This window comes from Theobroma umbraticum, unplaced genomic scaffold, assembly GCF_002168275.2.
Source record: "Theobroma umbraticum cultivar Fairchild unplaced genomic scaffold, ASM216827v3 scaffold_50.0, whole genome shotgun sequence".
NCBI lineage: Eukaryota > Viridiplantae > Streptophyta > Magnoliopsida > Malvales > Malvaceae > Theobroma > Theobroma umbraticum.
In genome coordinates this window covers 1,872,143-1,887,528 of record NW_018397261.1, presented here as the reverse complement: position 1 = coordinate 1,887,528, position 15,386 = coordinate 1,872,143, and the positions used below count along the sequence as shown (strand labels likewise).

The following is a 15,386-nucleotide window of genomic DNA, read 5'->3' as shown; positions in this document are numbered from 1 at the left end:
CGTGATCCTCCTAATGCACTCCCTCGCTCATTAACTGTGTTTATATCTGAATCTCACTATTACCTTAAGTTTGGCATATATATATATATATATATAATATGCTTTCATATTGGCAAAATATTATGTTTTTAATTAAGTATGCATGCCTTTGTTCTTTATTTTTTTATTACTATAAAACTTTCCTTCAGACCACCTGTGCATAAATTATAGCAGAGGCAAAATGTACCGTTACTTTGCAGGAACCAATCCATGTCCGTGTCATTTTTTAATGAATAAATAAGGAAAGTTTATGAATATTAAATAATTTGTAATAATTAGAGTATTTGGTTTATCAATTGATGTATATTTTTTTGTTTAAAGAGCAAAATTGAATTTTTTATCACTAATTTAAAAAAATAGTTAAATACTTAAATAAGTCTCTAAACTATGTCAAAAAAATTAATTCAGTTCTTATCTTTGTATTGTGCTCAAATAAATTTTTAAATTAAATAAATCACTTTCTTTAATAATTAATTAACTTTCATTAATCAACTATACATATAACACTTTTATAACATATCATCTGCCACATGATAGATAATTGGGTAAAAAAGTAAACACACAATCCTAATTAATAACATTGAATGTCATGTCATTTGTCACGTGACTAATGATATGGTATGAAAGTGTTATATGTATCGTTGATTAATGAAAGTTAATTAATGGTTAAAGAGATTGACTTATTTGATTTAAAATAGAAATTCAATAACTTATTTGAACGTAATAAAAGAATAGGACCTAAATTAATTTTTTTAACATAATTCAAAAATTTATTTAAATATTTAGCCAAAAAAAAAATTTGTGGTAAGTTTGATTCGGAGAGCAATTTTTTTAGGCGACCATGTCAATTTTGTGATATAAGGTAGGGAGTTGAGAAGCATGTGGAAGTGGACCCTACTTTCATTTTGCCCATGTTACTTATTGACGACAAAATGTGATCATGTTATTTTTTATTCATTTTGTTCTGCATCTAACCCAAGATAATTAATAATTAATATCTAAAATAAAAGATTTATTAAATACGGTATAACCAGTAACTTTTATATTTTCAACACAAAAGAAAAAGTTAATAAATTTTCACATGTAAAAATTGAAAATGAAAAACTACTTTGGCATTACCAATTTGGGATTCGAATTTTTTCTTTTTATAATATTGAATTAAGTTTTAGATAGAAAATTTAATAATTTTAAGCCCTTGGGCCCTTAGATGATGAACTTCTTACGTTTGTGAACATTAGACTTAAATTATAACTCATGGTACCTTATGACAAGATATATATATATGTATATATATATAGAGAGAGAGAGAGAGTTAGGTTTCATTTAGTTGATGTTTTTATTATTTATTTTCAACTTTTAGAAGTAAATAAAAAGTAAAAAATGTAATTGAATTTAAAACTCGTATAAAATATGTAATATTTTAGATAACAAAATGTCAAAAAAAAATTTCATACAAATAGGTTTTATTATAATTGATATTACATTTTAATTATTTTTTGTTTTAAATCTATGAAGATATCATTTTTCTCTTAATCTTTTACTTTATAATATTTTTTTAAAAATTAAAAATAGAAATAAAATGAAACCTTAAAAACAAATAAGAACATTTAAATATTGCAAGATCCGGTCCAAAAGCCCAAAATTAATTAAAGTTGGGTATTTGGGCTAAAGCCCATAAACCTATACTTATTGTACGAATTAGTTTTGGAAAGGGCACATTCCATGTCCTTGTATGACTTAGATTAATGATTTGAGTCTCTTTTTGTGGTTTTATATTTTCAAAATCAACTTCAATATGAGTTTATGTATAATGTTTTTTTTATTTGGTTTATTGAATTAGGTTAAGTATGTAAAATATATAATATATTTACTTTTAATTTGGAACATGGTTTTGTTTGATATATGTATTTTTACTTTTACAAATATGTATACTTTCGAGTGATTTTTGTTTAGTTTTATTATCATGATATTCGGTTTTTGAAACAAATATATGTTTTTGAATATTAGCTTATCCAATTTTGATTTCAAATCATTGTCTGCAATAATTTAATTTAAATATTTTGTAGCTTACTCAACTCAAATAAAGAGATGCTAGTTATCTGTTGAGTGTTTATATTTATTTTTTTACTTTAACAGATTGTGATATTTGGGGATTAATTTTGATGAAAGCTAACGTTACCAAGATTAGCAATTGAGTAACGGCCGATTGCATTATTTTTCATACTTTAGATGATAAAAATTTAATATATAGAATTAAATTAGAAAAATAAAATAAAATTCATGTCCAAATCATGTTAAAATTAAGGTATATGTTTGCTACAAATATGTTTCATTGTAGGAAGTGAACCAATCATGTGTGACGTGTGATGTTAATTAAACGGAAAAAGAAAAAAAACGAAAGATGAAATCTCACCCACCCCAAAATAAAATACAAAACAAAAACAAAAATCTCACCGACTTTGAAGCAACACTTGATAATGTCAATACCTAAACCATCTGATATTTTATGGCTTACCCTTGAGAAAGCCTTTGTGCCATTACTGAGAAGTTGGTCCAATAAAGTCAAGATCACCGATTTTTCTTTGATTTTTCTCGTGACTTTTGGATTATCAATCTTGAAGTTAAAAAACAGAAGAAAGTCTATTTTGAAGATTAATTTCTTTAAAATTATTGTTGTTATTTATTTAATCAAATATGTATATTTAATTAAAAATATTATTTATTATTATATACAAGGTTGACTTGATATTAATATGAATAGTAAAAAATCATATAATCATAAAATCATCTCATATAAATATGTCATGTCATCATTTATATAACATGTTAATATGTCATATAAAATAAAAAGTGATATTTTGACTAACAATGATTAATTAACTAATAATTATAAAAATATATAAAAATTTAATTAAATTTTAAAAAAATAATTTTTTTAAAAAATAATTAAAAAGCTTTTTAAATATTATACTTTATATTGTGACTCCCCACCAAATAAGCTTCTCTTTTGACTTGAATTCTAAATCATAACCCATGATTTTCACTCATCAGCAAATTTATCATATTTAATTTTTTTTTTTGTTCTCTTTATTTTGGGCTTTCTATAAGGGGAATTTGGTGTTCATAACAATAACTATAAGCTACTAGTATAAATCAAGAAAATAGGTTTTTTGGAGAGTATTTAAGCAGTTAGGTAAGGAGGCAGGCAGGCATATCTTTTTATCACATGGAAATGGAAATGGTAGTTGTTTTTCTTTTCTTCTACTTTGTGTTTCCTCCTACCATACTTTCTATTTATTTTCTGTTCCATCTAATGAATTGTCCTTTGTCTCTTTAAAGATGCCATAGACATTTAGGAAGAAGGCCAAAATAGCAGCACCATTTTCAGCATTCTTGTTGGTAGTGAAGAACATGTTTACCCCATCAATGGTTCATTGCCCTCACCTAAAGTCTTCCCTTAGCTCAATATTTGGATGTATTTTCACATACTATTTAGCATCTACCTACACTTCTTTTTTTTTTTTGTTTTGTTTTTGGGTAATTTATATTGTGCAACACTTTTGATTTTCTCTTTGCATAGTAATATGCTCTCATTTTATTATAAATATTTTTAATGGAAATTTTCTTCACTGTTAGCACTTGGTGCAACAGATAATTTGTTTTAAAAAGAAAGTACAAAAAAAAAGAGGTTAAATTGCATATGGGGATATATCTGTCTTTAGGAAGAAAAACTAAGGATAGATCAGTAACAATGCACTTCTACCCCGCTTTCTTCTTTGATATAAAAGCCCACTCTCCTACTTTCCGTTCTCTTCTCTTCTCTTCTTTCCCTTCTTTCCCCATATCAAAAAGAAGGATAAAAACTCCTTGAAAATTCCCCATTTCATCAAAAACCAAAACTTTTCTTCAAAGATTGGAGTCTTTTTCACAATTACCCATATTTTCTCTTGAAAATTCCATTTACCAGAAACGTAATTTGGAATTCAGAGCTGGCATTTCCCCTATAAATACTGGAAAGACTTCATTTTCTTTTTCTAATTTGCTCAATATAGCAATTCATCACATTTGGATTGTTTTTCTCCTTACATCTTCAATCATCCAAGTATTTTTAAAATTGTTAATTGCCCAATTTGATTTTGATCATGTTGATCGTGTATGATTAACACACTTTCCATTTTGCCGTACAAATTAGAGGAATTTTTTTACTATTTTTCTTCTGTTGTAAAATGAGGTTTTTCTGATGATAACTTATATTCCTCTTTTATATTGTAAATTACTTATTTTGAGTGGGTACTTTGGGTTTTTATTGCTTGGAGATGATGGAGAACAGTGAAGAAGCAGTGGATGATCAAGGCTCGGGATGGCTTGAAGTGAAAAAGGTCTTCTTTCTTAGTGAATCTTTATTTAATACCCATTCACGTTATTCATAATTTGGTGATTTTTGTTGCAGTTTATGTTTATGATCTTTTTTGGTTGCTTCAAAGTTGAAAAATGAAAAATGGGGGAAAGGGATTTTTTTTTTTGTGTTTTGATTATTGGCTTAATTAAACTTGATCGCTGCTTTGAGCTTAGCTGACTGAAATTTATTTATTTTAGTATGAAAAATGAAAGTTTGGAAATTGCTGTACTTTTCTCGGCAGCTAAGCAAATGTAAAGAAATTTATTAGAGTACCTTCTATGCTGATTGCTGAGTTAATGATGGACATAAAGTTAGATTATGAGTGAAGTGCACTTTCTATTGTTACTAATTCATAAGTAAATTCTTCTTAAAATAGCTGGGGGAATCAAATTGTTTAATTACAAATTATTTGGGTCTACCAGATTGAGGGCAATGTGTTCCTAAGTATCTATCTAAATGAAGTATGATTCCAACAACAAAGATTGGCTGGGGAATAATTTTGTTAACAAATAGACTGGGAGTCTCAGACTAAAAATTTTAGTCATTCACTCAAAAAGTTAGGAAACATTGCTTTGTTGGAGGTGTTCATCTTGACCATGTAGTGCCTTTCATTGCAACCCAAGGCCTCATTTTTCTTAACTTCGTGCTTGATGTGAGATTGTCAGTGTTATGTTGTTGGTATTTCTCGCATAAAGGGATTCTGGGTCTTGCTTCTCTGATATTGCCACCTAGTCCTTCTACATGGCACCACTTACATGGAGGTCTCTTGAGTTAACTAAAATTTTGCTTAAAAAATTGCTTTGCTATTCTAATGTGTCTCCTAAGACTACTACATGAGTATTTTATTGTCCACTGTCAATGTTTCTCTCATATGTCATGTTGGTAATCCACAGCAGTATACTATTCAAGAAGTGGCATAATGATATTGATGTATTAAAATGTTAAATGTTCTTTTGATTATGTGCCAGTGTCGTGTTGCTGTAATTGTAACTTTTTCTTATTTCATTCTCAGAAGCACAGAAGCAGCTCAAAGTTTTCTGTACAAAGCTGGGTTGGGGGATTTTCAGCAAAAAATGCTAATAATTTGATTAGAGGTCAGCCTTCGTCATATGAGAAGGGTGGAATTGTGCAAGGAAAATGCAGATCTCAGCTTCAAACATCTGGAAGAAATTCAGATGTACATAGCTGGGGTGGTCTTGAAAAGTCTACAGCTGAGTCAAATGAGGATAAAAAGGATGTGTGTTATCTTGATAAATGTGTTGTTAAGCAAGACCATGAAGGCCCCATGTCCCCTTCTTTTTTTGTTAAAAATTCTAATGGTAGTTGTGCAGATAACCAAAAAATTTTATCAAAGGATAAACCCCATATTGTTCACAAAATCAAGTGGGGTGATTTAGAAGATGATGTTCTGGTAGCACATCATGAAAACAACATTGGAGCTGAAATCAAGTTCGGTGATATTGGAGATGATAATGTGGTAGGCTGTAGGAAGCATGACAATACTTGTAACTCACTTTCATGTAGTTCTTGTACTAACCTCCAAGAAAACACCGTAGAAGCATCCATGGATGTAGATAGTCATTCTTGTCAGATATCTCCATTGACTCCTAAGGATGAAACAATGGAAGAAACCTTTAAAGAGGCATGTGAAATATCTTCAGAGGCTTTGGAAGCACAGAATGACAATGACAAAATAATTTCTGAGGATGATGGTTACAACGAAATACATTCTGAACACATCAAACAAATAAATGATAATCAAGTAGATTCTAGCTTCCTATCTTGTCAAGCCTCTGGACCAGCAGTGATACTTGAGGTGCCTGATGTCATGTTGGAGGTCGGCAAGCCAAAAATATCAGAAGCATCTCTTGTAGATGGTGGTTCAAGCACAGAGATGGTTTCCCTGGATGGAGTGTCACTTCCACCTGAGAACAGTGGACCTGAAACTCTGAGAGAATCAATTATGACAGATTGTATGCAGGATGGTAGAATACCTGGTGATCTGTCAAAAGCTCAGATTATAACTGCTCTTGGAGAAGGTGATGCAGGAGAAAGCAAAGAAAGGTTTAGGGAACGGCTTTGGTGCTTCCTATTTGAGAACCTTAACAGGGCAGTGGATGAACTTTATCTTCTTTGTGAACTAGAATGTGATCTGGAGCAGATGAAAGAGGCCATTCTTGTTCTCGAAGAGGCTGCTTCTGACTTTAAAGAATTAACTACAAGAGTGGAAGAATTTGAGAATGTGAAGAAGTCCTCTTCTCAAGTGGTTGACGGTGTGCCAATTACTTTAAGGAGTGACCATCGAAGGCCACATGCTCTCTCATGGGAGGTAAGGATGCTTGGCTTGTTTTGTTTTTATCATATAATTGTTTGGCTTTTAATCAGAATCTCAATTTATGTCATACCATTAGAAGAACCCTCAATCCTGCATTTTACATCTGTGAGAACTTAAATTGCTGGATGCGCACCTTTCCATTTCATATATACTTAGGGTCCTTTTTGTCTTTTGTTACATATGCCTATTAGACAAAGTTTAGAAGAAATTAATAAAAAAAAGGCTTCTTGAGTTGTTGGGGGGTTGGGGGTGGGGGTCAGGAATGGTGTGTTTGTGGGGGTGAGGAAGGGGAGGGTTTGAGCATGGTTCTAGAAGATGGCACGCAGTGGATTAAGGATGCTGGCAGACAAAAACGTATATAAGTTTGTGTCAAAATCAATCATTTATTTCTTTTTGAGGTTCTCTAATATCATTTTCATTCCATCTAGCCATCTAATATGGAACAGTATAGATGCTTTATCTTGAATGCAGGTTCGTAGAATGACAACTTCACCTCACAGAGCAGAGATACTGTCTTCATCTTTAGAGGCTTTTAAAAAGATTCAACAAGAAAGAGCTGGACGACGTCCGGGTGACAGCAAGAAATCTCTGGGGCAGGACAGGTCTGACCGTGCTTCTACATCTGGTGATAACTCAAGGAAGTCAATTATGCTGTCTGATGTAACATCCAGTGATAAAGAATCAGGGATAAAGTCAAGAAAACTCAGTGGAGGTTCAGATCTTACTCAAGGGAACCTAAATGGAGAGAAACGAAATATTGAATCAGGCAAGTCTAGCAAATTATACTCTGTTCAAAATGGTCGTGACCCGACAAAGAACTATATCTCTTCTGACGTTGCTTCATCTAGGCCACTTCTTAAGGACTGCTCTGCTGTGTCTGGTTCTGGAAAGAGCAAGAGAGAATATCTTGGGTCTGAAACTGAGAAGCTGCTTTCTAGGAAAGATAAAACATTAATAGAAAATATTGTTGAAAAAAACTCCAAGAGTGTGGATCACATGAAGAGGCAAATTCCTTCCGAAAAAGACAAAGATAAGAGAAATGCTACTTCATGGAAATCCATGGATGCATGGAAGGAGAAGAGGAACTGGGAAGACATACTTTCATCTCCTTTCCGTGTTTCTTATCGTGTATCACACTCGCCCAACGTTGGTAAAAAAAGTGCTGAGCGTGTACGTATTTTGCATGAAAAACTAATGTCCCCTGAGAAGAAGAAGAAAACTGCTTTGGATTTGAAGAAGGAAGCAGAGGAAAAGCATGCACGGGCCTTGAGGATCCGAAGTGAGTTGGAGAATGAAAGAGTTCAAAAACTTCAGCGCACCTCAGAGAAACTGAGTCGTGTCAATGAGTGGCAGGCTGTTCGGACTATGAAGTTACGAGAGGGAATGCATGCCCGCCAGCAGCGTGGTGAATCACGACATGAAGCTTTTCTAGCAGAAGTTGTGAGGAGAGCTGGTGACGAAAGCAGTAAAGTTAATGAGGTTCGTTTCATTACTTCATTAAATGAAGAAAATAAAAAGCTTATGTTGCGCCAGAAACTGCAAGATTCAGAGTTGAGGAGAGCTGAAAAACTTCAAGTGATGAAAACTAAGCAGAAAGAAGATATGGCTAGAGAAGAAGCTGTTTTCGAACGCAGAAAGCTCATTGAAGCTGAAAAGTTACAACGTCTTGCTGAGACACAGAGGAAAAAGGAGGAGGCTCAAATTAGGAGGGAAGAAGAACGGAAGGCATCAAGTGCAGCCAGGGAGGCAAGGGCCATAGAGCAGCTTCGGAGGAGGGAGGAAAGAGCGAAAGCTCAGCAAGAGGAAGCTGAACTTCTAGCACAGAAATTAGCTGAAAGACTTAGTGAAAGTGAGCAACGTCGTAAATTTTACCTTGAACAAATACGCGAGAGAGCTTCTATGGATTTCAGGGATCAGTCTTCGCCTTTACTGCGCCGATCTGTTAATAAAGAGAGTCAGGGCAGATCTACTCCAACCAACAATAGTGACGATTGTCAAGCAAATGGTAGTGTTATTTTAGGAAACTCTGCACTTTCGACAGGCAATGGTGCTTTGCAACACTCACTGAAGCGAAGGATTAAAAGAATTCGGCAAAGACTTATGGCTCTAAAATTTGAATTTTCTGAGCCTCCTGCTGCTCCTGAGAATACTGGAATTGGATATAGAACAGCTGTGGGAACTGCAAGAGCAAAAATTGGGAGGTGGCTTCAGGAACTTCAGAAACTTCGTCAAGCTAGAAAAGAAGGAGCCTCAAGTATAGGCTTAATAACTGCTGAAATGGTCAAGGTATATCATTTTAGACCACCATTTAAGGAAATTATAAGTCTTGGTATTTATTATTGTTATGATGTTTCATGCTTGGTTTAAGGATATTGTGGATGTTTATGGAATTTTGAGGGACCCTTTAGTGGTAAGATTCAGCTAATATTTTCTCTCAATCATTTTAAGAATTACTCTGATTAATGCATTCTTTTGATTGTTGAGAGGTTTTGACCAGCTAACACTTGCCATTTCCTCAGATGTATACAATTTACGAATCTGTTTTGACCCTACTTATGCCCTTTTCCTTTCTATGCTGTTTTAATCATCTTTGTTCTTTCTTACAATAGTAGTTATACATAAGTTCTCTTCTTATTCATGCTGCAACTCCAATAGAAATGGTGATAGAATTAATAGTTCTAGCTAGGTTATGGTTTTTCCTCTGTGTGTGTGTGTGTGGAGGGTGTGGGGTGGAGTGGGAAGTGTAGGGAATGATGTTCTTTTTCTAATTTATTGCTTATTAAAATTTATTTTTGAATTAGTTTTTGGAAGGAAAAGAACCTGAGCTGCAGGCTTCTCGCCAAGCTGGTCTGCTTGATTTTATTGCTTCTGCCCTGCCTGCTTCACATACATCAAAGCCTGAAGCTTGTCAGGTGACAATACATCTTTTAAAACTTCTGAGGGTGGTGTTATCTACTCCTGTGAACAGGAGTTATTTTCTTGCACAGAATCTTTTACCTCCTATGATCCCTATGCTGTCAGCAGCCCTTGAGAACTATATAAAGATTGCTGCATCTTTAAATCTCCCTGGAAGCACCAACTCACTATCATGCAAAACATTACTAGAAAATTTTGAATCAGTCTCTGAAGTATTAGATGGTTTTTTATGGACCATCTCTGCGATTATTGGTCACATAAGCTCTGACGAACGACAACTCCAAATGCGAGACGGGTTGCTGGAGTTATTAATTGCCTACCAAGTTATTCACCGGCTGCGAGATCTTTTTGCACTGTATGATAGGCCCCAGGTTGAAGGGTCCCCATTCCCTTCATCGATTCTCTTGAGCATCCATCTACTGGTGGTTTTGACATCCAGTCCTGGAAATAGTTCCATTAATTGGGAATCTTTACCTATTGAAATGGAACTGGGTAATGCAAGTGAAGAAACTAAGATTGCAGCCACTCCTGATTGTGGATGTTCCTTTGTAACTAATAACAATGGAGATGATAGACCTTCATTATCTGCACTAAATGGTAGCACAGTTGCACCGCTGTCTGATGTACCCGAGGATAGACCATTAGATGAATCATGTAGAATAAATAAAAATGATAATTTAGTATTAATAGGCAAAGATGTTGAAAAGAAGACAACTGATGGTTCAGTTCAGTTGAATAATGTTAGCACTGCCGGGATAGATGGTACAGATGGATCACAGAAAAATCTAGTTGAGCAGAAGGAAGAGAAACTCGTCATCATTCCCAGTGAGGAGAAATTGAATGAAAACATATCAAGCTTGAAACAACCGTTGGCATTCCTTCTTTCCGCTATATCTGAAAGTGGATTAGTCAGTCTTCCTTCTCTGTTGACGAGTGTGCTACTTCAAGCAAACAATAGGTTATCTTCTGATCAGGTGACTTTGCCGCCTCTTGAAAAGTTTTTTTTTTTTTTAATTTTTATTTTATGGCATGAAATTGAACAAGGTTGTTTTATGGAATCATTTAAACTTCCACCACTTCAGCACTTTTTTGGTCCCGTTATCATTTATCCTGATTCTGTGATCATTTAGTGTGCCTTAATATTAACTTGGCCTCAGCAACACTAGTGTTTTGTGGATTCTGTTCTAAATTTTTGCATCTGCTCATGTTATTTTTAGTATATTGTCTTTTGCACAATAGTTCTTGAGCACTGAAAAGAAATCATGCTAGTACTGAACTACATGGCCAATGCAATACATAGCTGCTCATTCTGAAAATTAATTTTGGTTTGAGCCATTTTTATCACTCTCTATCTGTTTATGGTTAGATGTGACCTCATTTTATTAATTTTACAACAGAGCTGTAAATGAACTGAGCCTAGTTGAGTATCAGATGTAAATGAACCAAGTGTTTTTCGAAGGGCTTGTGAACAAGCTTGGTCTAGGCTTGTTTATATTCAACTTTTAAGTTAAACAAATGAATGTGAACAAGTTTAAGGCTCGTTTAATAAACGAACCAAGTTTGATAATTAGTAAGCTAGGCTTGTTTATGTTCACAAACAAGCTTGATAATCCGTTCGTGAACAAGCTTAGTAAACCTCGATAATAATTTGTTTTATTCTTGTCAGGTGGATTAATTTTACCTTTAATATCTTTGAACAGAATTTAAATCATTAAAGAATATGCATAGATAGATTAAAAATCACCCTTATTTTTTTTTAAATGATCATTTGTAATAAATTTTATATGCTTAAAGATGGAGTCATATTAAGTTTTAAGGCATGGTAAAAGACAAGAAAACTACTCTTACGAGTCTCTTCTAGTCAATCCCACCTTGATGGGCAAAACAAGATGAAGAGAGAGGCTGCATATATAAATAAGCCCCTCCTTGAACACATTTTTCCATTCATGGTTCTAGGTGTTGCATGCAACACCAAAACAAGATGAAGAGAGAGGCTGCATACATAAATAAGCCCCTTCTTGAACACATTTTTCCATTCATGGTTCTAGGTGTTGCACGCGACACCAAATATTAAGAGTGAGTTGGTTCCCTGATATCAGGGCTACTATTGGGAGTCTATGGTAGGTTGGTGGCCTTAATTATTTAACTTCCAAATTTAAAATTTTTGGGGTTTGAAGCAATTTAAGCTGATAGCTTGGTTAGGGCTCATATTCAACTCAAAGCTCAATTAATTAATTTGAGTCTAGTTTGCAAAATTTTTGAAACTAGGCTTGAGCTTGATAACTATTTGAGCTCATTTAAATCTAACTAAGCTGAGCTTGAACAAGGTGATGCTTGGTTCTTTGCAGCCATGGTATCACATTGTTTGGGCTTGGTTCAGTTAGATTTAAATGAGCCCTAGCTTCAAAAATTTTGTTTAAACTTACTCAGCTTAGTTAATTGAGCTTTTAGTTGAACATGAGCCCTTATCAAGCTCTTAGCTTCAGCCATTATAAATAACTGCAAACCCTAAAAATTTTAAATTTAAAAGTTAAATAATTCTGGCTGCCAACCTACCATAGCTTACAAATAGTAGCCGCAATATCAAGGATCCATTGGCCCTTAATATTTTGTGTTGCATGCTGCACTTAGAACCATGGATGGAAAAACGTGCAAGGGGGGCTTATTTGTACATACAGCCTCCTTCTCTACCTTGTATCGCCCATCAATGTGGGATTGACTCATAAGAGATTGGTAAGAGAAGTTTTCTTCTTTTTCCCCATGTTTTAAAACTTATTATGATTCCATCTTTAAGCACATGAAGTTTTATCACAAAATTATTATTTTCAAAAACGATGGAGGATTTCAATCTTTTGCATACTTTTCAGTGATATAGATCTTACATCATGATTTGAATTGTGTTAAAAGGTATTAAAGCTAAAATTAATCCACTTGACTAGAGTAAACACGTTATTATTGAGCTTTTACCAAGCTTTTTTATTGAGCTTATTCGCGAACAGCTTATCGTGCCTGTTTGTGAACATAAATGACCTGGGCTTGCTAATGTTCCAACTCGGTTCATTTATCAAACAAGCCTTAAGATCTTGTTCATTTAATTGAACAATCGAATATAAAAAAGCTTAACCCAAGCTCGTTTACGAGCCGTTTGACAAGCACATAGTTCATTTACAATCCTAATTCTAAATCATTGTATTATGAATTATCTATATTCAGGAGGCTTATTAAGGATACAGTTTTGAATGGATAAAAAGGTGAATATTCTTAAAACCGACCCACTTGGTGGAAAAATGCTTACTTTGTGGTGGTTCTACGAAAGAACCTTCTACTAACATCGCAAATTGCCAAAGATTCTATTTTGGCTAATTAATAGGTTGAACTATTATTGATCTGTTTCAGGCTTCAAATGCCCTTCCATCTAATTTTGAAGAGGTGGCAACTGGAGTGCTAAAGGTTCTGAACAATTTGGCTCTACTGGATATTACATTTATGCAGAGAATGCTGGTGGGTAAATTTCATGCATTGTGTTGGCTGTTGGTTGCATTCTGATGATAAGTGGCTTCTCAAGTTTAACTCTATGATTCTATGCTGATTTTGATGTTTTTTGAAGAATATCTTTTTTGAACTGATTTGGTCCCTTTTTTATCCCGTGAACATCCTTCAGGCTAGGCCAGACCTGAAAATGGAGTTTTTCCACTTGATGAGTTTCCTTCTTTCTTATTGCACGAGCAAATGGAAAGCACCTAATGATCAGGTGATTTTCTGCACTTCACTAGTTTCTGATGCATGCAGAAATGGCAGGAGTCATAAAAACGACCTGTATAAATTTCAAAGTTGTGGACAATATCAACAAGCCATATATTTAATTTTTTTTATAATTGGAGGAGGGGGGATTTGAACCCTGTCCTTTAGGCAGGAGGATCATCCACCAATGAATGAGCTAAATGCTCGGGTGCAAGCCATATATTTAATTGATGATTAACATTTTAAAAAATGTAACTATCTGTATATTGGGGATCTTTCTGTAAATGCATTCATGAATTCAAATTTATACATAAGGAATCATACTGCACCAAAGAAATCAACTGAGTCTTAAAGATCATATCCTTGACATCTGCTGTCAGTTTTTTCTCAGATTGGTTTGCTTCTCCTTGAATCTATGCTGCTTCTTGGTTACTTTGCCTTGTTCCACCCTGGGAATCAAGCTGTTCTTCGATGGGGTAAAAGTCCCACAATACTTCACAAGGTCAGTTTATCCTACATTGTTTTGATTTCTCATTTCTTTAGATGTTACTTGAGAAAGCTAACTGTTGAGCTGGAAGGACACAGGTGTGTGATCTGCCGTTCGTGTTCTTCAGTGACCCAGATTTGATGCCAGTCTTGGCAGGGACGCTTCTTGCTGCCTGTTACGGTTGTGAACAGAATAAGGGTGTAGTTCAGCAGGAGCTCAGTATGGATATGCTACTTTCCTTGCTAAGATCTTGCAGAAATATCTTACCAACAGTCAGATCCAATTCAAATGCAGAAAATCTATCAGGAGAGGATTCTAGTGAGTGTAACCAGCAGGGTGATTTTAAAAGATCTCATGGGGACATTCCTATAAGATCCAGTCGTAACATTGCCAGAAGCACAAGGGTCTCTGGGGGCAAGGGCAGTGCTTTAGGAAACACCATCAGAGTTGGCAAGATGAGAAACCAAAGAGATAGCAGATTAACAAAAACTTGTGAGGAAACAATTACTAAACAAAACCTACCAGTTTTAGGGACTTCAATAATGTTATACTGTAGATTTCCTAGCAGCTTCATTGACAGAGCAGAGCATTTCTTTTCAGTTGGGATCACCAATATGGGTGGTGAAGTGTGAGGTAACCACCATGAAATTCTTCTCATCATATTTGGCATTAATTGGCTTTGCAGCTGAAATTTCGGGAGGTCATATAACTAAATATTGCAATAGAGACTCTTTTTGTGCTCCAGCAGATGCTTTGCAGAAATCTGCTACAGTTTAAGAAGATTTTGATCATAATCACTGATCACTAGGCTTCCTCCAAGCCAGTTGTGATGCGAATTCTTTTCGCAACATTTTAGTTTGGAAAAAGAGTAAAAAGGTAGTTCTTTTGAAACTAAACTTTGACTCATCTTGTAATTATGTGTCAGCATGGTTTACTGGCTTCGTATGTGTGTCATATGTTAGATCTGAGTTATGAGTTAAGAATGCAGTAACCATTGGTTTAGGAAGCTAGCATATGTTACAATGGACAGGCTTTCCTTTTATCTATCGTCAACACTTGTTGGCTGAAGTTACACTGAAGTTTTATAAGTTTTTCCTGTATCATGCATTCCATGGGGCTGAGTTGTAAAGTACTGACGGCCAAATGCTTGATGGTCCAACACTACGAGATCATTGAAGTTTACATGCTCTACAATGTGATGTTCTTTTTTATTCTGAGAGAAGCAGGAAAGAAGGGCAAACATATTTACCTTGTGGAAAGTGAGGGAGTGTAGGTTTTAACAAATCAGTTTGATGCTCTAATGGTCATAATAGGTTGGATGCCATAGCCAATGGTATAGCAGTGAACGCAGAGATGTGAATGATGTTACTACCATGCACACATTGTTGAGTAAGCATATTAGTTTGTTACGTTTTATTTATATGCATATAATCGTTGTGAAGATTGAAACATGGTGATTCTTCATAGAT

The 15,386-nt window shown here is 34.4% G+C and overlaps 1 protein-coding gene across 1 annotated transcript; it reads left to right on the top strand.

The window, feature by feature from the left end:
* The first annotated feature begins 3,847 nt into the window (after window positions 1-3,847).
* LOC110418773 (uncharacterized) lies at window positions 3,848-15,366 on the top strand. The gene is made up of 8 exons (XM_021431594.2): window positions 3,848-4,418; window positions 5,451-6,767; window positions 7,245-9,059; window positions 9,575-10,663; window positions 13,086-13,190; window positions 13,351-13,440; window positions 13,822-13,932; window positions 14,016-15,366. The coding sequence occupies exons 1-8, from the start codon at window positions 4,356-4,358 to the stop codon at window positions 14,547-14,549; spliced, it is 5,124 nt and encodes a 1,707-aa protein (XP_021287269.1). The 5' UTR covers window positions 3,848-4,355; the 3' UTR covers window positions 14,550-15,366.
* Window positions 15,367-15,386: the final 20 nt, after the last annotated feature.

What these genes read in the sequence shown, in the direction of transcription:
- LOC110418773 (XM_021431594.2), top strand. Translation starts at nt 4,356, where the DNA reads ATGATGGAGAACAGTGAAGAAGCAGTGGATGATCAAGGCTCGGGATGG. An exon ending in ATAGGTTATCTTCTGATCAG is followed by an intron (nt 10,664 to 13,085) that starts GTGACTTTGCCG and finishes GATCTGTTTCAG; the next exon opens with GCTTCAAATGCCCTTCCATC. An exon ending in CATTTATGCAGAGAATGCTG is followed by an intron (nt 13,191 to 13,350) that starts GTGGGTAAATTT and finishes AACATCCTTCAG; the next exon opens with GCTAGGCCAGACCTGAAAAT.